Source organism: Sander vitreus, chromosome 3, assembly GCF_031162955.1.
Source record: "Sander vitreus isolate 19-12246 chromosome 3, sanVit1, whole genome shotgun sequence".
In the NCBI taxonomy this organism is placed as follows: domain Eukaryota; kingdom Metazoa; phylum Chordata; class Actinopteri; order Perciformes; family Percidae; genus Sander; species Sander vitreus.
Window position 1 is genome coordinate 22,974,878 of NC_135857.1, and position 25,905 is coordinate 23,000,782.

Here is a 25,905-nt window from a genome sequence, read left to right on the forward strand (position 1 = left end):
AAAAAAGAAGCTGTTCAAATCAAACATTAAGCATGTCTCGTGTGATGGTTAAGGTTAAAAATGTGGGTTTGAGGGGGTGGCAAGTGAAGCAGCTTCTTGATTATTGAGACAACTCGCTTATCCGCCAACTTCCCTCAAACTCCTGCTCCCTGCCATCTCTCTGACGATACATAATTGCAGTTTATTACCTGTCTCTTATTAAAATGAATTTGCATTTTAATGAGACTTTGCCAGATGGTGTCTTTGTATGATACTGGAGGCTGCTGCAGAATCAATGCTGCACACAAATTTAAGAAAAATTTATTAAAAGCTGCTCCCCTTCTTTCACTGGTTTGTGAACATGGAGTAGTCTCGCTTTGCCAGACCCTCCTCCAAAGCACACTAAAGGAGGGTCTGGCTACTCCACATAGCATTCGGGGATGGGAGGAAAACGTGCTCTGGTTTAATTGTATTTCTTTAAACCAATCAGAATCGTCATGGGCGGTGGTGAGCTTCGAGAGAGAAAACTCAGATTGGACAGATAGTCTAGCTAGCTGTCTGGATTTACCCTGCAGAGATCTGAGGAGCAGTTAACCATAGTCCTCATTAATCCACCGAATTTAAAATTCCAACACAAAGAAAGCGGAAGGAAATGGAAAATACATGCATCTGGTGGAATATCCTGCGGCACCAGAGCAATCCCGGAAGTGTAACATCAAAGATATAGACTAACAACATGTGTTATAGTTCATACAAGGACATTTGTATGTGCAGTGTGCATGTATTAACCTGTGTTAGGGACATGAAACATAAGTATTTGGTATAAGCTAAGGCAACACACAGCAAGATCAATTGCTTGCAGGCTGTTAAAGGTCGGTGGAAGTGGCAGGGGAGGATCTATTCTATGGATCAGAGCTGCAAATGAGGAATATAATTAGATAGCTTTATCTCACTGGCTCAGCCTTGGTTAAAAGTATGTGTGTGTGTGTGTGTGTGTGTGTGTGTGTGTGTGTGTGTGTGTGTGTGTGTGTGTGTGTGTGTGTGTGTGTGTGTGTGTGTGTGCCTGTGTGTGTGTGTGAGTGAGTACATGTTTGGTAGCGGGGAGGTGGGTGGCACTACAACATCAATGTTAGCAGCAGGGGAGGTAATCAAAATCTCACAAAATGGGCACAAAATCTCTCTCTTACACATGAGTCATTTGAGGAGGTGTTAACTCCGGAGTGGACATTGCAATCTGATTACACAATATCGGTGTGGGTGTCAAAAGGCCAGGGCTTACATTTCCTTCCCAAACTCAGGCATCCGCTTTGAACAAAAGCTTGACATTTCCTCGCTAACTCAGTGCCGCTCTTTTGATTTCTCTGTTTTCCTTTGTGATAAAAGAGAGCACAAAACTGCTACAGGGCAACTGAAACAGAAGAAAAATGTCTGGTATGGTCACTGGTGGCAACATTTTCCTCTGGGAGGAATCCAGGGTGAGGACATCCTGTATATATATATATATATATATATATATATATATACAATATATCAATATATATATACCGGAGCAATCAGCCTTGGTTAAAAGTATGTGTGTGTGTGTGTGTGTGTGTGTGTGTGTGTGTGTGTATATATGTATATATATATATGTGTATGTATATATATATATATATATATTTTGAGTTGTCAACCAGTCAGCTCTTATTTTTAATATTTGAACAATATTATATTTCATATACCAACTTGGTTTTTGATGTACAACTAGAGATGTAAATACATGAATCCACAAATAGTGGAATCATGATTTTCATAAGAGTATTGCATATTATTGTTATTAACTCTATACTTCAAGTCTTTTAGTCATTTCACACACTCCACCCGCTGTAATGTGTCCACACATTGGTTAGTGAGAGTGAGTTTGTTATTAAGTGGCTTGTTATCTACATTGCTTGTCTATATATCTAAATGTTAGACTGGGGGAGAACCATTACTGCTTATATTAGGGTAATCTTCCTGCTGTTCAACTATGCTATATACATTGATAGTAGCGATTTGGCGTGGATGTGGAGCCACTATCACAAATAATGTAATCTTCATCCCTAATTGGTCAACTGAGGCAGCCATCACATTCCTACCCTGAATGCTCTGACAGCCTCACCACATTTGCCTTGCTTTGGCTGAATACATCTTTACAACAGGGACGAGGCTGTATTTTCTCCCCATCTCTTTTCCTGCATGCAGTGTGAGCTATACTGTCTCGGATTCACACTGTAAAAAAAATACATTTACAGTAATAACTCAGTACAGATGACACAGGCCAGACACATGAATAATTTTATTATCTAGCCAAAATTAGTGCTTTATCCAAATGTACAACTTTAGAAGGGTGCTGAAAGCATGATTTAAAGTAGTATTTCCATTAGTCTTTGTGGTATGGTCACATTAACAGAAAGCATCTGCCTCAAAAATAATTCCATTATGCTTGCATTATGCTTACAACTAAAAAGAAACAATAGTCTTTAAGGGATTAGCCAATGCAACGTCAACACAAGAGCATGCAAAGACACAACAATATCATAAAGGAAAATGAGCGCAGAAAAAGCACATTGACAAAAATCCTTAATAATATTAATGTGTGAAAAAAAAAATTTGGCCTATGGTTTTATATCAGTTAACAGGCATATTCTCTTTTTTATTCATCTGTATTGCAATTATATCTGTGATGTGAGTTCCTAATTATTTGACCAGATGAAGATCCAGGTTGAAACCCATTGATTATTATCAGTGGAAACTGACCTCTAATGTGCTGGCTGTTTATTTCTAGACTTCCTTTCCACTTCATTTGATGTACCAAGGAGGATTTCTCAAGCATTATGCCCTTCCTGAACAGACATAGGCCACCTTGGAGCTGCTGACCTCAAAGCTATTGTGCTCCAGAAACCTTATAAGCCTGTGTGACTGTGAACAAGCATAAACTTCAGTATGAGCCATCGTGTTAGGAAAAAACCCACATCTAGCTTTTTTAAACATAGTACAGGAATACATTAAAGATATTTTCACACTAAAAAATAGTGTCTGAGCTGAGTAGAGACAGTGCAAGTGACAGCAGGTACATGCAAATGGAAAAGTGAGTTCAAAGTCTTCCAGGAAGTCTTGCAGATCATATCTTACTATACTTAAATTAAGCCGGTCACCTTCACTAATTTGCACTGTTCTTTTTTATACAGTGTCATTGACAGTTTCAAAAAAAGCTGGGATGCTAATTAACCAGGCACATAAAGGCTGTTGAGAAAGAGAAACAGCAGGGAAAAAAAGATCTATAACTCTGTGGGATATTGAGGAATTCTCCAGCCCTCCCTCTCCCTTACTGTGATAATGGGCTTTCTCTACCTAGGCTGCCCAAGTACTGTATGTGTGTCATTATACATACTGCTTTGCCCATCACAAACTGTTGTACAGATAGACTCACACTTGTGAATATATATTAAGTAATATGTATTGCATGGATATATGGTCCTTTAGTGTACACAAGCTAAATCCTTTTAACCATGTTAGATAACTTCTGTAATTCTAACTTCTGCAGGACTGTGGTAGAAGCCATGCATATATGTCGTACGCTATATAAATAATCACACGCATGGATGTGCACGGCCCTCTTTCATACATGTAGCCACTTGACGGCCGCATGAAAAAAATCTGTGGAGCTTTTCCATTCTGAAAATATTTGACTGGAGTAAGCAATATGTATCCATTAGCGACTTAAACACAAACTGCCTCCCCTGCTAGCTGTTTGATTATAATTAAATTACATTCTTCCCCAGGGAAAGCAGGAATCCTCATGTCTATGTGTTATGCCACAGTGGGAGCTAGTCACACACAACGGCAGAGAAGAGAAAGACAGAGGGAATGACAAATTCTAAACACATGTAATTTAAATGATTAAGGCATTAAGGAATCGGGGGATAACTGCAGGGAAAACAAACAGCAAAGAAACATTTAAATGTGCAGCAGACATTGTCGCATCGCGAATGCTCTGAATATGCACAGCCTATATTTATCTCCTGTATCATGGTTGTCCTCAGCAAAAGCTTGTTAATCTGTTATGTTAGTTACTACCAGTCAGAAACAATTGAGTCCTGCTGACTATCAGTGATGTAGAGCTTATAGGCTGATGAGATGTAAGGAACGCTCACATTCATCTGCAGTTTAGACAGTAGCATAGACCAATAAATGAATCTCGGGAAAGAGGTCCCCCCACACACACACACACACACTTCCAACACACCACTACTTCAACCGCAGTGTTTGCACTTTCACAAGTTTGACAATCTGATTCACCTTAAGGACCAGGCACGAAATGACTCGAGATTCCTCATGTGGTTTTGGGGAAAAAAAGAGACGAATTTCAATTATTCAGCATGGTAAAATAGAACGACGCTTTTGAATGTCAAATACCAATTCAGCCAGGGAGGTGTAAGACGGAGTGAGGAGAAATATAAGCAAATAAAAGACTAGAAGACATCCCAAACTTAAATTAAGTCTAGAGACTAGAGACTAAATAAACATGCCACTTCAGCTTCTGTTATATGTTTCCCAGTGTGCTCAGAGTTGTGTTGTGTTATAATCTTTATTAAAACAATCCGTCTTCTTTCTCTCATGGTGTCGTTTTTGTAAACAACACATTCTCCATGAGTGGAAAAGAAATGCATCAAAATAAAGTGGTACATTGGATGTTTTGTTGGATGTATTCTGTTTAGATATTAAGGTTGCAGAAAGGATGGCAGTATAGGTTGCTATCAACAGAATGTTGAGACAATATAATTAGTCATGGTTTTTCCTTACGCCTCTTCTGCCTTGATTTCAACTGAATTCCTGGCTGAGAAGGAGCGGACTCATTGCAGTATATAGAAAGTCATGGTTCTGATCTTGTGCTGGAGGGAATACTGGTATCCAATTCTCTCTGATATGCAAAGCTAACGTCTGGGTTTTTGAAAAGAAAATCTTTACACACACTGTTTGCTACTTGATGTATCCTCATCCCCAAATCAGCACCAGTGTTGCTTACAGGCAAACTCTTTTGTTAGCTTTCGAAATGTACAATGATACACTGTTAGCATTAACTCAACATCATCTTGCCAGCTTCTTAAAACCCTCTCTTGTTTTTTTTCTTCTTTTTGGCACATGTAAATCCCACAACTAAGAACCTCTGCCACACCGAAGCATGCTCCCTGAATATCAAGCACTGATAATGTAGTCATTTGTTTGAGAGTTGCCAGGTCTCCCACTAAGGCTGGTATTCATTAGTCAGTCAGTGCCTTAGAAGAGGCTGCTTCCCTGTGACTCATGCAGACTATAATTAGCATTTAAGTACATTTCAACTGTTCATGGAATGTGTGACTATATCTTGAAAAGACTAAGTCTATATTTATTGCTTTTTCTACTTAAAGGATGCACAATGATGGCAGTTGATGAAACAGCTCTGTTTTATCACATTACCTTTGTCAGGGAAATTAATTTGCATTGGCACGCTATGTCCCGCATCCTTGTGATGCTTGTGTTTTGTTACTCTGTCTGCCTAGTAAACATGAATAGTGTCTCCAAGAAACTGCTATACTAAAAAAAAAAAAAAAAACGAGGAATAAAGCTGCATATTCTGTTGGAAGTTGTGTAGATGGAAGACATTTGTAAACCACAGAGGAAGCAGAAGACTGACTCCTGTGACAAATTGCTTTCTTTTTGCCGCCGTTGACCCCAGACCTCAAGATTCACACTTCTATGTGTATGCATTTGACAACTTTGTGGGTGCGCATCTGAGCCTGTCTGTGTGAAAGACATATCAATAATACAGCTTACCATTGACTGTGAGAGAAACCTCCTTCTCTCCTGCTCCTACACGCGGGACCACAGCACGGCAAACATATTTCCCAGCATCCTCCTGTCTCACGGATTTCAGTGTCAGGAGGTTCTCATTGCTAAGAACCTGCGGCAAAGAAAGTTTAAGATGATCAAATGCAGTGACAGCAAAGGCACCTTCGCATTTGAGATAGCAACAAGGCGGTGTTATGGGAAAGAAAGATATGCACAATTTTATGCCTTAAAGTGCACCTCTCCTCAATAATTAAAATCCAATTCAGGGTCTGAGCTCAGTGGAGTAAATGGATTGGCTTTGGCCTTTGATGTTAACTAAAGGAAAGGTGGAATGAGTCCGAATTTGTGGATCAAATCAACAGATCTAATGTGAGAACAGGTCACCAAGAAGCTGGGACTGCAATGGCCTCAAGATCTTATGTTTAATGGACATTTCAAAACAGATGCACTATGACATCAACTATCTACCTTAAGTACTTTATATAAGCCACAGAGATGCTGGAATCACAGAAAGTCTCAAACAGGCTTTATCAGAAAAAAGCAGCTATGAATAAGCCACATTATGTGACTGGATGTAGAACATTATGTAGCAGTGCAAATCAATATACTCACCACTCCAGATCCCCTCTTCATCCACACTATGGTAAGAGAGGGATTTCCTGTCCAGGCACAGTTGAAAACAGCATCAGATCCAAGGTCCACCTGCAAGGACTGAGGCTCTGCAGCCATGCGAGGACCAACTGTTTAAATGAACATCATTAACTGTTAATGTACTGTACGATACATCCATGATTAAGCAGATGTGGTGGATGTAGAGCTCAGTGTCAAAATATACAAGACCATAACCATAACCATGCATTATCACTTTGCTGGCATTTTTGAATGCAGTATCACTTAAGGAGCCACTCACAGTAGACGTCAACGTTGCGGCTGATGTTTGTGCTGCCAAGAGGGTTGGTAACCTCGCAGGAAACGGGTTCTGTAAAGAAGGAGTGGTCCACAATAACCTCATATGTGTCTCCGGAAACCTCCTTGATAATGCTTCCTCCTTTGGCCCACCTGGTGAGAGGCAGAAAAGGAGAGATGGTAAGAAATGCAAAGAATGAAGTAATAGGGGAAAAGGCATTAAGACAGGTTTTCACACCGCCTTATGTCAATAGCATTCTTTTGTGTGAATAAATCATCATTCTGGGGACAGTTTTCTGTGCTGGCTTCAGCACATTTTTGTGGCAGCCCTCCATGCTGTGACAAGCTCCCCGGTGACTCGGAGCAGACAGCACGTTCCTCATTACGCCAGGCAGAAAGAGCAGCACAGAGTGCCAGCTAAGAAAAACAAATCACAGAATGACAAATGGGTAGCGCCCCCACCTATGAATACACTGGTTGACACGTACTGTATTACACACAACAGCTGATGTTAATAAATTGACACGGGATCACATAAAGAACATCTGTTCATGTTTGTGAGTGATAGCTTCTGTGACGGGGACACAAACACTCCCTACGTGTTTAGGTGAGACTTATATGATGTCACGGGCAGCAGTGTCTCGCTCTGCGTGGTGTGGATGGCTCTCTGCTGCTACAACAGACAAGGCCCATTTATAAAAGTGAAGCGAAGGCATCTGTGGATGTCTCGGGTCTCTTTGGAAAATTTTGACGGTGCTGTGGGACATACAGTGCAACACGCATCTAAACGCTGTCTTCCTCCACAATAGAGACGTGTCTGTATGCTGATGTGGCAAATGAAAACAATGACAGCGGAACCGGTGCCTGTCTCCATTTTATATTCCTGCCAGTACTGAGAGTTGTTTTTACAGGATGGGGAACGCATTTGTTTTCCATGACTAAGCTGGCCCCATGCTTCACTGACATGCTATCATTTAAATGAAAACAGATTACCTCATTCAATCAGTAAGGGGAGTGAAGCGGAATTCTAATTGGGCTTCATGGGATTGTTTTGTGTTTTTTCTCCAGTAGTAGATCTTTCAGAGTTGTGTTCTTGTGTGACAAGGATACAGCTGAGAGCTCCGCAACACCTGTGTTTCCAAAAATGTTGAAAATAGGGCAGGCGGGTGTTTTTGGCCTGTCTGCCCTTTTACATAACTGTTAGTATTACTCGTAAAGTGTCTGTGTGTCAGCGAGCATGAACAGATGCATACCCTAGATAATGTAGCCTTGGGACAGAGTCGTGTATATACACTTTATATCTGCAAAGTCTCCATATCATATCCCCAATATATCAGCACAGGGAATCCTGTGTATGCTACATACTGAAAGATTAAAAGAATGTGAAAAGCATTATGTTAATGATGATGAATGTTGACGGTCGTAGCAGTTTGTCTCTAAATATGAATATCATTATGAATGTTTCCGCTGCTGTTTATATGACGATGATGATAAAGATGATGAAGATGGTATTAATTACACTGGTGGCGGTTGCGGTAATCATGATGATGATGACGCCAATGATATTGATGATGAGGACGACAATGAGAATGATGATGTTGATGACGGTGATGAGGACAACAACGCAGATGAAGATGATCATGATAGGAATTACACGGGTGATGAGTTCCAAAGTTTCTGTCTTGCTTAAGGAAAAACAGCTGGCAAAAACAACCTCTCCTTAAGGTCCATTTAGTGGATGTGCTGAAGCTTTCTGTCATATAACATGGTTTTCATCAGCAGATGGAGTTATCTCACTTGTTAAGGAAATGTAGATGTTGCAATTTCCATTTTTGTTTCGGAGCACTTTGAAGACTTCTCGTTCACGTTGGCTTAAATGTTGAGTTTCAAAGTTCATTCTCGCTCTTGGAATCAGCAGTTGACAAAACAATCTCAACTCAAGGTCCCTTGCTGTTCTGGAGCTTTGGATCACATCACAAATAGTAAAAAGTGCTCAGAAAAACTCAATCTGCAGATAAAGATCATATGATATGTACAGGCTCCAGAACATCCACTAAAGGGACCTTTAGGAGAGCGTGCTCTGTCATACAACGGTGATGGTTGTGATAATTATGACCATTATGATGATGACAGCAATGATGCATCTATAATCAGCATGACACTGTTTTCACCTACACTTCACCAGCTCATACTGTAGGAGTTGTAATGGGGTAAGGACATATGTCCGGACAGCCGACTGCTTCCGAGCAGAGGATGTGGCTGCCAGTTTTGGGAGCATGTGCCGGTGTTAGAGGGAGAAGAGACAGAATGCTGTCGTCCGCAGGGAGCTCTGATGGTGTGCTGGGCCTTGTCCAAGACTCATGTCGAAACATAGCTGGCCCAGGGTAACACAAACACCTGCATTCCCTTTGGGAGGTTAGAAGGGCCAGTGCAAGCTTACTCCATAGCTGACTCACTTTACACTGCTGTATCCTATTCAGGGATTTGATTCAGACAACGGGTGTGAATCCTGTATGCTCAAATGTCTGTGTGTGTGTGTGTCTATGTGAGAAGCACATGTACAAGGTGTATATTTTCCCGCATGCATGGGTCTGTAAGCCAACACTGTTATACAGATAAACAGGTCTGCAGTTAATGGAAGCAGAGGACGAAGGAGACGTAGAAGAGGGGGAGAGTTTTGTGTTTGCTGAATGTGATTAAGGCAATAAAACAGTAACAATTAAATTAGGCAGGTATCTTTGCCATCAGCATCGAGACCCACAGTTATTATCAGCATGGTTAAGCACAGCACAGCGTCGTTCTATTCTCCCTTACATGCATATTGAAAGTGATGACTCGGAGGAATATAAAATAAATATGCAGGTTTAGTTATAACATGCTGTCATGTTGACATGGACATAACTTACAGAGCTATTTCATGATCTGATATGATGATATGCATACTACTATTTGAAAAGAAATACAAGTGCCATGTAGACTATACCAATAAACCTGGAAAAAAAATATGGATAACCCAAAAAAATCAAGAATAACCAGAGGACTTTTTTTCCTGACTTCTTGGATATGCCTAGCATTTCTCGTTACTTTTCAGGGTTATTACAGACGTTTAATGTTTAGTCCCAACTTTTCAAGGTAAATTCTAGCTTGTCAGGGTCGCATTGAATTGTACGTTTGCAGCTGCATTAACACACTTTAATTTACGATTATGCAATAGTGCTGTGAATTACACACAATGATGTTTTTTTAAATAAAAGACCACTATAAAGTGACACTTTTACACATTTTAAGTATGCCTGACTGCTGCTTATGTAGGCATAAGAATATTACAAGGGAATAGTAGTCGGTCCAAAAACAGACATTGGCATGTTTGTAAAGAGGGAAGGTATGGTGATTGTAGTGTCAGTCATAAGCAAACAAATAACAATGCTGAGAATATAAGTATAAAGGATTGGAATGTTGTTTGCTGCAGTGCCATGCAAAGGATGGGGTTCTGCTGTCGCTCTGTGCATGGTGCAGACGAGGGACCTGGTTTGCTTCGTTTGTTATTCTTTCTCTTCTCTCTGGTGGGTTCTTGTTTGGATCTGAGAAAACCCTCTGTGTCTTCATCAGAGGGTGGTTGAGTGATTGTGATGTTAGCCCTTCTACCATTATAAACAGTAATGAAGATGTTTCGACCCACTCGTCTTTCCCTCTCAGAGAATGTTGATTCCCTGAGTGCCGATTAAATGCATACCCATTACTCTTACTTCATTCACACTTTCAGCACCACTTTCATCTTCTCTTCCAACCCCCGCCTCCACACTATGTCCTCACCGATCCCTTGAATTCCTCCCTATTTACTCTCCCCTTGAGCTGTGTTCTGGCAAAGATTCGGGTATCTGTAGAAATATATCTTATTTCCATTTTCACGTTTAAAGTCAGATTTATTGAACCCGTGTGGCAATCACGAGGGGTTGGAGGCAACAGAAAGCACCGTGCCTTTGACTAGTGCCCCCACTATCTTGGGTCTGTGTCTCAAGTGTCCATTGAATTGGAGGATGGCAAAGTGGCGCAGTGCACATTGGGAATGGATGGCTCTCTTGGGGAAGGAAAAGAGGCCATCTGTCTAAGAACTACTCTGTCCTTGTGCCATATCTGATCTGGGGTAGACAGAGTGTATTAGCACTGAAAAATGGCCTCACGCTGCTTGACCAGCTTCCTGCTCTCCTCTGCAATATTGCTCTATAGAGGGGAAATTTGTGGGGGGCTCTCCCTAGACAAAGCTCTAAGGCAAGCATTATGAGGCCCAAAAATCCCCTGTCTACCATGCCTTAAATGTCAATGGTGCACGGGAGCCTTGAAGCTCTTGTATAAATTGCAGATAAATCTAAATGGGAGACTATGAGACTGTGGAACTGATGGAGAGTATAACCTTGAAGTATCAAAAGTTATTAGTCAGTGTGATATTATTTAATCCTACGGTGGATTGTGTCAATGACAGAGAGCCAGACAGCAGAGAGAAAAAAAAGAAAGAAAGAAAGAAAAAAAGACGGGAAGAAATAAATTGTGGGAAAGTGGCAGTTTTACTCTCTTCAGCTTCAACCTCCAACCTTTTTCACTCTGTAGTTTGTCAAACTAAAAGAAAAAGTAATCTCAACCATCATTGCATTTTAGCTCTTGAGACCCAGGGGAGAAGTCTGATTCCAGCATTGATCTAGTCTCATAACAATGGAGGTGAAATCCCTTTGCAGTTGTAATAGACGTCCTGTCTATGCTGTGCACCTACACAATCAAATACAAACCTTGTTTTCCACAATATCACTGCCCTTCCTTCTCCTTTCCTTTTTCAAAAGGGCAGAATCCATCAAAAAAGGCAACATATCTGTTTTGCCACCTGTGAGTGTGTTGTACATCCATTTCATTTCCCAGTACCATTACAAGATTCAGAGCTGGCCAATTCCCTTTGGTATTGATTTAATTCCATTTATTTTTCGCCAGGTTTTTAAAACCTCCCACACAGAAAAACATATCTTGACAAACACTTCCAGAGGGCTATGCAAGACTTTATGAGAATAATTACTGTCCATTTTCTTGTTTCATCTCAATAGTAGTAGAATAGTAGTACAATAAGGTTAGCAAAACTGCTGCACGATGAGATTTTGTTAAGCATTTCACAAGGAAGGCTGTTTTGTCCATCTATTTGTTCATTTATTTTATAAGCGTCTTTTTCTTTTTTTTCAGTCTAAGTTGTTTTGATGCGTGCCAGTTTATGTTTAATCTACAACTGTATTTTCAGTGTGGTTGTTTGCCTAACAATATATGTTTTGGATCATAATGGAAACTACTAAATGTGACTTGTGTTTTTGAATTAACCATGATTTAATAATTTATATTTCATTTATTTTAATACAAGCCCATTTCCAAGGATTTGTGTACATATTGGATGATTCTGCATTCAGTATGACAATGTAGACAATGTATGTACAGTGCCAATGGTGAGCCAATGTGGCTAGTAGTACTGTATATGCAATATTAACATTCTGTCTGGTGATAGGGTTGTTGAATACCTTTCCATACCATCCATCCAGTATCAGGTCTGTAGGGTTAGCTTAAGCATGAAACGGACAGTCATCTGTTGATGTACTATGAAAGATGCTACAGGGTTTTATTTGTACAGTAGCTTCAGAGATAATTGAAATCCCTTATTTTCTATATTTCCTTGTTTTTGCAATTTGAAGTTAAAATACAATTAAATGTTGTTTATTTCATCAACAAGCTTCAAATAACAGCCAAACTGAAAACATGTTCTCAAACTAGTTAGAACACATATTGAAAATTAAATAAAGACTGGATGGGGCTTGCCTAGGTTATGAAGAGTAATCTTTAAGTAATTCCAGTGAGCCTGGGTCATTTCTATGACTGTATAACCTTCACATTCTTGTTCTAAAACTACTGTATTTCGGTGGTGATTTCCCAAACATATAATTTCTCTAATCTGTAGTCTTTAGTCTTTTTGGGACATTTGAGTCATTAAAAAACAAATACAAAAAAGGGCTTAAATTCAAATGTACTGTATGCGCTGTCAGCCATAATCAACCACAACACACACATAAAAAAACACTAGCAGACCCCTGGGAGGAAACCTGTCTTCCAACTGTATACTGTGGAGCACAACCCAATCTCAGAAAAAGCTGTAATCTTGACAGCTTCATCAGATGTCATGCACATTATGTTTCCAGCTTTCCTCCAACGCGCTGATGGACATTTAATGTTCAAGGGAGATGATATGACCACAATGCAAGCAGCTATGCAACAAAGCCCTTCTGAGGTATATTTTCATTATATTTTATTAGCTTGACAGTGTAGCATTGTTTTTCTACTCTTCATTCTAAACTGTGGGCAGATATAATGGTGCCATGGCATCACAAAAAGGTGCCTGGCATTGTTTTTAACAATACATTGTAGAAATCGACTTTATGTTAAAATGTATTATCCACCAGCTACATTGATTAGAGAACACCTCATTTAAATGTAACTGTACCACCTTCTCTTCCTATTTTACATTACAGGATCGTTCATTTTTGTGCCATCACGACTTGTGCATGTACTCTCGAAACACTTTTTCTTTTTAATATCTCACCTGTAGAGTGTGACAGGAGGGTTGGCCTTTGCAGAGCAGTGGAATTTCACAAGGTTGCCCTCCAGAACAGGTTGAGGCTCCACTGAGAGATTCACTAGTGGGAGATCTAAATACAAAACACAAAACATAGAGACACAAAGACAACCAATTACAGAACTGGCAGCCTCCTCAAACAAACAGGTGTAGTAAACTGCATGCCAGCGACAAACACCACGTTGTTGACATTTTCTGTGGCTAAATAAGGCTCAGAAAGAAAAAAAAAAATATAGCAACATTTTTGCAGAGAAGACAAAATAGACACCTTATAAATAGTTTAGAAACCACAAAAGAAAACAGCCAAGGACATTGACATGCAAATTTAATTCTGAGTTTTATTACAGGGGGCCTAGATTTTCCAAATGTGTTTTTATGTGACCCAAAACTGATTTGGCAGCCTTTCATGTAGCTGTATCACACATACAGTATTGTAGGTAAACATGCTCCACTTAAAACCACAAGGAAAAAGTTGTTTCATTTGGATTATTTTACAACACGCTGTGGCAGCATTTAAAACAATGGTGACAACTTATCACAGTTTGTGGCAGCATTTTCTCCCAAATAATAGGCAATTACTCCTGAATAATTTGATGCCCTATTTTTTATCTTTCTGCCACCCACCCAGGAGGTCTAGGCCCAGACATACTGTATTTCAAGGTGTGGGAGAGAACATATTATTTTTATTCTCATACATTCATTAGTAACACTCTAAGGAACGAATCAAAGGCAACTTCACTTGGTAATTAGTTTCAGTAAATGGCAATTTGAAAACAGCAAATAATCCATAGTTCAATACACTGCAATTAAAACAATGAACAACCTCTGTGATACTGTACAAATAAAACCGTTCTTATAACAACAAGCATACAGATTATGCTAATTTCATAAACAACTTAATTCATCCTAATTGACAAAGGTGGGATTCTTTTTGAAGATACGTGTTAATTTCCATATCAATCTCATCCCATGTGAAACAAACAGTTATTTACCCAACATACTCAGAGAATGAATTCTAAGTAGGTGAAGCTTTGTGTCAGGGTTTCTAAAAAGAGACTGGTATACATTTTGTTGAGAGCTTTAAATGTGGCAAGGGACAGAATTGATCAAACTGACCTATATATGACTAGTAGTTGTTTAAGTGTATATTTCTAATGTTAATGGAGAATCAGTTGTTACTGATTAGAAACAACTCTAGTTAGGGTTAGGGTAAGAATACCAGGGTTAGCCAATCAGAGGCAAGGCAGAGTTGGGCGGGACATGCCTTCGCTATCCTAGGAAACGCAAATTTGCTCGCCGACAACGTTTAATGGAGCTCCCAGTGAATACGGCCGGACAGAACCAAACACAGCCTCCGAGAATTACGGAGGAGGCTAGTTTGACGTCAGGGAATACAGTACCGAGATGGTTTTCTTTCCGGGTTTGGCTACTGGTATCCCAGGGCTAAGTCAGCTAATAGGACAGCTTTCCAGCTAACTGAGCTAACTAGCAGCAGCTAACTACAGTTAGCGGTTACTTTAGCAACAAGTAGCCTAAAGCTAACCTTATCCGTCCAAAACTCATGAATTGTAAATCACCTCGGTACAGTATTTCGTCAAAATGGTCTTATAACATTTATGAAATCTTAATGACAAGTCCGAATGGTTCCACTTTACTTGAGGTCAAGGGAATGATTCATTCATCACAAAAAATTGACAGTGTAATCAAACTTTTATATCTTCATGAGAAGTCCAAATTGTTTCACTTTACTTGAGTTCAAGGAAAATATTCACGACACAATTTTCATGGTCTTATGACAGCCAATTTCAAAACCATCCACTTATTGTCAGTTTAATGTAATGTTAACACATAAAGCTAAATATGTTCTTGAAGTTTGATAATTAGGCCTGGTATGACATATTTATGTTTGACTGACTGTTTTCTAGGTTAATGTCAAGTTTTCATAACAAAGATATTGAAAGTTTATATTGTCTTGCTTAATATCAAGTATGTACAATCTAATCTGTAAGGCTGAATCTGAATAGGGTATTTCCATACATATTTAACACTACCTTAACAGTAAGAATAATACTGATAAAACTAACAACTGTTTTCTGAGATGTGTGCCATTTGTGGTACCAGTGGCATACTGGTAAGGCATAATGGGCAGTAGATGAGTCACATAGCGAATGAGCTGATTCTGGTTTTTATGCTGGTGCAGCCATCTGTTTCAAAGGTGTACTAAGTCTATCTGCTCTGTGTTCAGTAATACTAATGTACTAACTAGGGACTGTGTTTGGATTTAGATGAATAGCAATGGTGGGCACAGAGATCCACACAGAATTAAAGAAGCACACAAACACTGCTGTAATGAAGCTAAACAACACTGTGTAAAGCTATGGAGAGTGATTCTGTGTGTGTGTGTGTGTGTGTGTGTGTGTGTGTGTGTGTGTGTGTGTGTGTGTGTGTGTGTGTTTGTGTGTGTGGGCATGAAGTGTAGGAAAACTGCTTTTTACCCTGTGGCTGTGCAGATGCTCTGGGCTGGCTCAGCTGCCACAAAGCCCCAGAGAGAGGGGTGGTCCAGGTGCCGTATTCCTCCCTACTCACGAACACCAAATTCCCCATCAGGAGACTTATTTCCCTCCTAGACAGTTGCCCCCCTCCACTACTAACCATCCTACCACTTTCAAATCCATGAGCTCCACCTGTGCCAGTTCTCCCCAGGCCAGTAAAGAAAACAACAACATTGTGAATCCCAGAAGACTGACGGCCACAGTGAACCAGTAAGTCTCTCCATGTACTGAGCAGCCATCTCTGTGTGTCTGTGTATTTGCATGTGTAGGCACATGTTTAAGAAGGGGTGTGTGCATATGAAAGGGCATGTGGGTGTCATAATAAAACCAAAAAACCTATCCATGCCTTGAGCAGCAGTGTTAGCTGCCCAGTAGCTGTTTTCATCATTGCAAGCGGGTAACTGTGTGTACAAAAATGTGGGCAGAGTGAACCTCAGGGGCAAAATGACAGATGTGGAAGTGTAAGAAAATCCAGCAAAAAGCTGGAGAGTACAGAGAGAAGCAGACATAAGAGATCGAGGGGGATCTGGAGGTGTTGTCTTTGCTAATAGACACAGCATATGTGTAGCAGCTAATTTACAAGCCTTTCTCACTTAGGGTGTTCCTATACTGTACTTTTTAATTATGCCAACCTTTTTCTCTTGTCTTCCTACTAAGAGACCTGTAAGGACACAAATTATCATTGCTGTCAATCCGGCTTCTAATTAACGTTCTTTTCAATTGATCTATGCGTAAAAACGGACCCACCCTAAAAAAGACCTCAGTCCGCTCAGCAAGGGGTAATGTCATGACGACTTTACTTCTATTTCTAAGTCAGATGAGCAATTTGTTGGCTAGTAAAATCTCCCTGAAAAACCACAAGCAAAGACAGCCATGGGAGCAACAGCTATCAAACGTCTGACAGCAAAGGCTTTGGGTGTGAATTAGGGACTGTCTCTTCTCTAACCTTTGACCCTTCAGATATGACAGACATCTACTTAATTAAGAAGTCTATTTGCCTCTTTGATGTATAAATGCATGAGCTGCTGAGCGAATGCATTTGAGGCATCATGCAACAGCACATTAATATGCAAGATTGTTAAATTCTCAGATTCGTCAAGAGAGTAGTAGCGAGAGATAGAGAGGACGGGTGGATGAATAGGACGAAAACTGGGATACTAGGATTCCTGGAAACAGTGCCAACATAAATCGTTTTCCCCAATCTTAAAGCTCAATTTTCAATCTCTCCGGGTCACTCTAGACAGCTGTTCTCCAGTAGGATCAGCCTCAAACTGCAGGAATGTCGGCTGCTGAAGGATGGGGAGGCTGTTTGTGGGCCATCCGCTCGTGGCTTATAGCCTAGCAACATGGGCACACTGTCATATGGTTGGCTGAGTAGAATACTTGAGGGGAGACAGACTGACTGAGAACCTGAGATCCAGCATATTGATTATGAGATATTTATTTTCAGTTCAGTTTCAGTTCTATGTTCTGCTATTTATACAGCAGTTTAAATGAGGAGTGCTGCATTCCTTGTAGCACATCTGTCATCAACGTGTTGTTACTGATCCAATCAAAAGATAGCAGTCAAAGCTTTGTTTATGGCGTCAGATAGATCTTCAGGGCATTGGAAGTATGATATCAGCATTGCAGCATAATTAAAGATTCATTGAATATACATTGAATATACAGAAAATGTAATGTACTTTAATGCATGGAGCCTTATACTGCCCCCTTACTCTTACACTCTTTGCCTCTTACTTTCCAATTCGGTCATCTGCCTTTAGATGAATTTGCCACTATCTGCTTGATTAAGCAGGGAGAGCATGAAGCTGCTACTAAAAACAAATCCTCCCCAATTGCACATCTGCATGTTCTTTATTAATTAGTCTCAACAAATGGCATTCATTTTCCCCCCACATGGCTCAGCTTGTTTGCAATGTAAACACACAGAGAACCTTGGCTTCGCTCGTCCCTAGCGCATTAATTTCCCACTACGTATTTGAAAGTGTGTTTCTATGTGGGGCAATGCTCGGCAGATATGCAGCTGGACTAGAAAATATTTGAGGTATATTTTAAGTTGTGTGATGAGTGGGATGAAACTGTGGCATCAGAATCATATTTCAATGCAGTGGATTTAATGCCGCGGGCTAGCAGAGTTTAGTGATTAAAGTCCAAAGGGCATAATGCAAGTTAAGCTATGCTGCTGGAGAAAAACAGCATAAGGCAGGGGGTAGCCCCCTCTTTCCTATCAAATAATTACAGTCTGCTAATGGACTGGTATGGACAACTGAAGTCAGCAGTCTATCCAGGGTTCTGAATCACCTCAATTGGCTCTAAATCCTTCTCATTTTGGGAACATCGCCTGTACATACTGTATTTAGATGCTAATTTGTCTAACCCTTGGTCAGATAACTCAGTATGAACTTGTGTGGGAAGGAAAATGCTGAGGTGGATGTACATCATGAGCATTAAAGTGATGATAAAAGAAAATATCATTGTGAAACGCATTGGATTTTTGGCTGGTTTAAGCTGTAAAGCAATGTACGGGTTGCTTTTAGATTACTCTCATTTGGATTGTTATAAGGATTGAGCAGAGAGAGAAAAGGGGCACCTAGGCTTAGAGGTGAGCGGAATACGAAATGCTGAGAAGGGCAGACAGACTGAGAAGATTTTAATTACTTGTGTTACCGTTAATATTATCTCACTAATACGGTCAATTAGAAAACTCTGGGCAGGAAAATAGATGAGGCTATTAATTCTAAATATTGGGACTTGCACACATAGAGACATGCAATAGGACATACTAGCATTTATTCAGAAGGTGTAAATGCTTAGCATCCACAGTTCCAAGGAATACGCAACCAATTGGGGACATTTACTTATTTGCTGTCTTACTGAGAATTAGATCAGAGCATCAATATCAATTTAATCTCAATCTTCAATACAGATCTAGCACACAGAATGTCAGAGGAATATTTTCAAGGCATTAACCCTGTACACAAATGTTGCTCTCACAAGACTGTGTGCTTTGAAATAATTTCTAAGTATATTTTTTAGCAGGCAAATTAAACTTAGATAAATACTTAAGTGTACTTTCCACTTTTGACTTCATAACCCAGACCAAAAATTGGCTAAAATCTCTACCCAAAGATCAAAGGGACTTTAAGGCCAACAAATTATAATGTAACTCAATGAGATCTTGGAAGGACAGAAGTGGTTGTAGTGTGCACTTTAGGCTTAGTGACTTACTGTATTCGGCCCTCACCAGGCTCCCACTTAGACTAATAGCAGCTGTTCACCAGAGACTGCCATTAATCCCTCCATCTTTCTTACATGACTGGTGCACATTGCAGCACCACTTGTAAAACACGAGTGCACGACAAAGGGACATGAAATGGACTTTATTATTTGCACTAAACATGGCAATCAATTATGACTATTTTCAAAATTAATCATACAGTTATGGCAACAATCTCTGTCCAAGATAATGAGAAAGGTTTTATTTTTTCATTTGTTTCATTTTTTTCCCTCAAAACTATAACTGCCCTTTTTTAATTCGCTATCAAAAACAGAAATGTAGGGTTGACCTGTAGCTCACACGGTAGGGCCTGCACCCCATGTAGAAATCCGACCCGAGACTCTTGGCTGCACGTCATCTCCCCTCTTTCTCTCCCATTTCCTGCCTCTCTTCAGCTGCTCTAATAAAGGAAAAAAAAACTAAAATATCTTTAAAAACAGAAATGTATATAAGTCAATTCATAAATTTACATTAAACTAAATGTAGCTCTTGCAAATGGCAAACACGTTCGATAGCTCTTCATATGTGGATGGCAATTCTTTGTCTTTGGTATATGTACAGTAAGTATATATATATATATATATATATATATATATATATACATAGAATGTAGATGCAGGCAGCATTTTGTTGTGCCCAGCCTTGGACAATCACACCAAAACCAAGTAGTACCCAATCAGACTTCAGCATGATAGAAGCCACAGGGATATTTTGGTAAAGTTTGATGGTATCCAATTTGGTAAAGTTTGATGGTATCCAACACTACAAGGACCTATTAATGATGTTTCTTCTATTTTCTAGAAGCATTTAACACTGCAAACAATTATGAATCAGTATTGTTAAATCCTGACTTGTGACTGCTTCTTGCTGTAGAATAGAGGGAACACCCAGCACAATTGTAAAAAAGAGATGGTCAAGTGTTACATTTATTTTACAAGCTGACATGGAGCGCCTGAGGAAACCATTGCCTTGATGGGTAGGTGATGGCTTTCACCTTCTCTGAGAAAGGCTCGCCATAGTGGGCAGAAGAAATAGAGGTTTGTTTTCTGTTGCTCCAAAGAGGTTATACATGCTCTCCTGTCTGGCCTTTTTCTATTGCCTGGCAGTGGTCTCTGACTCTGCACTCTGACTCTCTGTTAGGACTCTCAATCTTTGTTTATTATTGTATTATTAATAATGAATGAGCAACAAATAGATGCATTTTGAGTAGTATGCATGTCATTTTTCCACAAATTCTGACAATTGGTAAAATGTATTCTGTTGACAGCTATGACAGTGCACATTTATGTTTTTTGTGTTTTGGATGACATAATTGAGCTCTTTTTTTAAATTGGATTATTAACTTGAATATAAACACGTCACAAACTGTGAGCGTTTGCAAGTACAAAATGATCTTTATATGAATCTGTTTGGCTGTAGAGTTATCAGTGCAATGGAATATTTGGTTGGGGGAAGATGAGAGGAAAGCGTGTTTTGGTGTGTTTGCTTTGTGCATAGGATTTTCTCATCTGCCTCCCCTGTGTTGTTGGTTGTCTTGTGCAGGCGTTCTCTCATTTGAGAGTCTGCGAGTCTACAGTATGCTGTGTCCAGACTAATCCTTGCTCACTATAGCTGTCCCAAATCAGGCTCTGGATCCTCCAAAGTCTGCATTTCTGGACTAAATATGTCATAACAGGCAGACTGAATATTTACTGGAGAATAATAAATATTATTCTCCAATAAATATTCTTCACATTTGTCCAAGAAACCCACGTGTTGTCTAAATTTGGAAGACATTTGAGGTCCTGGATATACACGTGGAAATTATTTTGATTGTGATGATGATCTAAACCATCTGATTTGGTTTAGCCTGTCCTCAGATCCTTTAAAGACTTACTGTTGGCTGCATCTTTTGGCTAATTCAGCCCCTGATTTAAGACAGATTTTGTGTGCTGGCTCCTCTGTATGACTACAGCAGCTTCCCATCAATATTTACCACTCAGTTGTCCTACCACACCACCTTCTGTAGAGGAGCAATCGCATAAAGCAGACCTATCCAGACCTATGTGGTGTTTGGAGAAGGAGGTCAAGTTTCATCTGCTACTGTTCCCCCTGCCAGCGCTCCATCAATTATTCATCCAGCACCTACTTTTATTGTTAAATAAAGACTGCTTCTTAATAGACTTCTCTTCTTTGAAATGTGCAGTGCATTCATATTTAAGTAGTTTCCAGATTTCCAACCTCACAAAATTCCACTCCCACAATATTATCATATTAAACACACTCAACAATAGACATACATGTGCGTAATCACAGGGAACTCAGCTCTGTAAACCAAAGTGCAGATTTGGTGTACATCTGCTCTAGGGCTGCAGCGATTATTTTAGTGATCAAGTATTCTACCGATTATTCCATTGATTAATCGGATAAGAAATGCTTTTGCTTTATAGTAAAAAGCAATAGTAAATATACAAAAGAGAGGTTTCCTTTTCAGAAAAAGCTAAATTTGTATTGCCTAAATCTGGCTATTCAACTATACTGTTCAGGGGGACTTATTTTTAAAAGGCTAATACTGAGTGAAGGTTTGAAAGAATGAAGAATGCAGAAATCATCGTCATAGTGCGATGAAGTCATTGACGTACATAATAATTAGCCATGAGAGAGGGGCTGGTTTCTCCTCCAACAACTAAGTTTTTAAGAGCTTTTCGTTTTCGCTTGTTTGGAAAAATGAGCTATTTGCAGAGTAACATGCTGTAGTTGGATGAGGTGGATGAGAGACTGCATACAGACGTTAATGTTACTTTGTGTCGGGTCGGCTCTGTGGATTAAAACTGAGTAAACTGGATGTTTTGTGCTGAGATGCTGTAGCATTGACGCCGTGCTACTGTGGTAAGCTAGATCTATTTTACAATAGAAACGTTTTATTGCAGCTTGAAATTATCCTAAACCTTCTGTCGTTTTCTCTTGCCTGTCTCTTCTCTTAGCACTTCACTATTTACGCTCTCGCCAGTCTTCACGGCCCGTTGTGCGCTAGTAATAATGATCTGTGCGTAAACACAGTGAGCGGTAGGATGAATCGTTTCAGCCCTAATCTGCACCAATGCTTATATTTCTGTATCTTTGTTTAAAAAACATGACGTGTTTCAGATGCTGTTGTAAAACGAATTAAGTAGCATTGAAATTAAGCAAATTGACGCTCAACGCGAATGAATCAAAGTACAATTATGGCATGTTTAATTTCAGGAGAAGCTTAATTTGAAATTGGTAGCACAAACTCCGGAGGCTCTGCTGAACTGTGCTGAACACTTTACCTGTCAAATAAGAGGAAGGGGGTGGGGGAGTGAGAAGGAGGGTGGGAAACAAGAGGCTAAGCCTTGTGGGAGACAATTTGAATCTCGACAATTAGTCTCTGCTGTCGCTCAGTTTGATCTCACACTGTGAAAAATGTTGTCGGGAGCTTTAATTGCGTAAAGAGCACATTTTGGAATGCTAATTAGAAATCCGCTGCACTCATTTTTCAGGGTTAAATCATACATTCAGAAATGAGGATGATGCTATGATGGCGAGCATTTATCACAGACACATCATTATACATGGTGACAAATCAGTTTACATGTGGGCAGACTTCCCTCTTTGACTGCATGACAAAAAAAATGACGAGGACAAACTGCAAGGGTTGCAAACACTAACAACTGTTAATCATTTTTACTCCCGTGCCTGAGTTGGCCTGATCGTGCCGTGCCTCTTATGGCGCACATAATGAAAAGAATGGAGCCGTCAGTCATATTGCCTCTCTAAATAGCATTTTCTGCTTTATTAGTCATACTTAATGGTGTTGAAGGGGCCGTGAGTGATGCAGAATCCCTTTGTTCAAAGCCCCTCTCTTACTGTAAACGGTTCTTGATCGAAAAAAGATTCCCTGACAATTGAGGCTGAATGTGTTTTACACGCTGGGCTTACTTTGCCTATTTTAGAGGGGAATTGTGCATGCTCTCGTAAAAAAGATAGATGGCATGAGCAAGGAAATAAAAGAGGTGGAGACAGTGTGCATAGCGCCACAGCAGGCAGGTAGTTGGACCAAAAAAGACAATCCCATTGATTTTACTGTAGATGGACAGCTCCTTTGATATTTTATCAAAGTGAACAAAAAAATGGATAAAAAAAGTGATGCATCATCAATCCACCCACCTACATGGTATGAACGCAAAATGGAAACCAATTATAAATATCCATCAGAGCCTAAAATGAATCCTAGATGTTTATAGTGTTAGTCACATATGCCTCAGACAGTTTCACGCCTCTACATGTGAGAAATACCTCAAATACTGAGTAATGCATGTCATACGCAGACATCCCCAACCCCCCCCCTCCCCACACACTGGCACTGATCACTAAACAAGGGAAAAACAACTTCAAAAACGAAAGAGTAAGACGGAGGGGAGACACACTGAAAATATTACAGAGAGAGACGGAGAAGGAGAGGAGGTATGCTTACGCTGGATGTCAATTGTGACACTGGTCTCCTTGCCATTGGTGACTGCCTTGTTGGAGGCCTTACAGATGATCTGCTGACCCGTCTCGATGTTGGAAGGTGATAGGTAGAGCGTGCTCACAGTGCTTTCTCTCCTGCCATCCCGGAGCAAGGTCTGCAAAGAGTGAAGAAATTCAGTAAAGTTGAAAGTAACAACGCAGGCAGTTGTGTGGATGAAATATTTAATGTCTCTAAATCTATACCATATGGTTGGTTGGTCTGATAGATCACCATGCTTGAACCTTGGATTTTGATTGGCATAATCAATAATCAGAGTCTCCAACTATTTTGATTTTGGGCAGTAAACTCAAAATACTACCCACAATCTACCCACAATTTAGAGTCAAATATTGGATTGTAGCTTTAATATGTCAAATTCAAGTTGGGATTCTAAAACTGTTTAAATGATATACAAACAGAGAAGATAGATGGAACAAATGGTTCACCAGATAAGCTTTGATGGAGAATGTGTAAAACTGGGAAGGAACAACAACACAACAGCAGCAAATTCATGAATTGCACATCTTGTCCCTTGGGGGACCACAGGCAAACCCTCAGAACACTCTAGCCTGTAGTTTTACTGCAAAGCTGATTGATATAAAAAAAATAAAAACTAGAAATATGTGTTTTGAGCCTCTTTTGTGTCTGGAGAGCTGCGCTCTAGTGCATGGCTTATCATACTCCACAAAGGAAATCAATCTTCTTTTCAGCGTTCAACCTCTGAGCCCTACATTGTGGAAGCCATCTGGAATCGCTTGGTAGCGCTCAGTAGCTCTCACTCTCCCCAAAACGTCTGGGGAGGGCTCCAGGAGTCTATGTTAACCAGTGCGGAGCAGAACAAAGTCACTGACTAGAACAAATTGCGTAGGCAACGGGGCAGTGTGGTCAACCACAAAGTCAAGATGCATTTCCCTGCCATCTCTTTAAAGAAGGCTCACTGTTGCTTTGTGTTTTTGAAGAAATCAAAGCCCTGCTATAGTGAAGTACATCAAACATTTTCTTGATATAGAAACATAGCTGCTATATTGGCTAGAGGGAGCTCACGGTGGACTTGCTTCATTGAAATGCTGCCTTTGGATTAGCTTCACAAATGTATGGATGGCTTCTTGGACATGTCCTCTACTTGGATTCTCAAAGCACACAATACAGCAAGAAAAATATTCATGTCACAACTCAATGTCTACGCAAATTATTTTAGTCTACTAAAGGATAACCGATACTTCACCAAATGTTATGGTCCTTTACTTGTACATTTACATGTATACATGTATGTAAATGTACATGTTTAAATATAAAATTAAAGTTCTGGAAAGGCACAACAGGTAAGCTGAGATGTCATGACTGAAAAACAGCAAGGTACATTATTGTATATTAAAGTGTTCTCACAAAATTCAAGAAAGCTAAGCAGCATATATATTTCAACTACCATAATCACTAACCATTAATCATTAGTCAAAATGTGGTTCATTGTCAATTTACAAACCGGTAGTAATTATCTTCTCATTTCTCTACTTTAATGCAAGGCTTTCTTTAATTAAAACTGCAATATAAGTACGTGCCCGTCTCTTAAGCATATACCATTCTGAATAATATAATTAAAATGTCATGTACATGTAAAACCAGACGTCATGACATTTCAAAAGAAATCTTTTTATCTAACTACTTCAGAGTTCAAGTTCGCAGTAGAATGTAGAATGTCTGTACTATTGGATTGAGGATGAACAATTATTTTTCTGCTTATTAATAAGCATTTTATAAGTATAAGGATATTACAGATGCCATCCATGTTTCTGTGAAACACATTTGTATGTGAAGAACTATGAAGGTGAAATTCATAGTTGTGTATGAGTCACTTGCAGAGCACATTAGCTGTCAGACGTGGGATATGTCAATGTAATATCCTTTCTGACACAATCAAGATTGTTTCCCTCGTCGCTCTGGACCTGTCTGAAGTCATTAATCTTAAGAAGGGGGTTAGCTGGCTGCTGCATTGAATTCAACACCATGCCACATTACAAATTGATAAATTTTTATATCACTGCCTGGAGCCTATATGAAGAATACTTTTAACAGCGCTGGGAGAAGTGCAAAAGTAACAGGATTGAGATGGAAAGGGTTTCAGGTATATTTCAACACGGTCTCACGGCAGTTCGTGAAATGTTCACGTTATTTTTAA

The 25,905-nt window shown here is 39.7% G+C and overlaps 1 protein-coding gene across 1 annotated transcript in view; it reads right to left on the minus strand.

The window, feature by feature from the left end:
- kirrel3b (kirre like nephrin family adhesion molecule 3b) overlaps nt 1–25,905 on the minus strand; it is a 172,720-nt gene that overhangs the window by 17,574 nt on the left and 129,241 nt on the right. Inside the window, exons 5-9 of the mRNA XM_078244164.1 lie at nt 23,694–23,844; nt 13,355–13,460; nt 6,740–6,888; nt 6,442–6,569; nt 5,815–5,941 (exon numbers count right to left, since the gene is read on the minus strand). Coding sequence (XP_078100290.1) covers nt 5,815–5,941; nt 6,442–6,569; nt 6,740–6,888; nt 13,355–13,460; nt 23,694–23,844 — 661 coding nt within the window. The remainder of the gene's footprint in view (nt 1–5,814; nt 5,942–6,441; nt 6,570–6,739; nt 6,889–13,354; nt 13,461–23,693; nt 23,845–25,905) is intronic.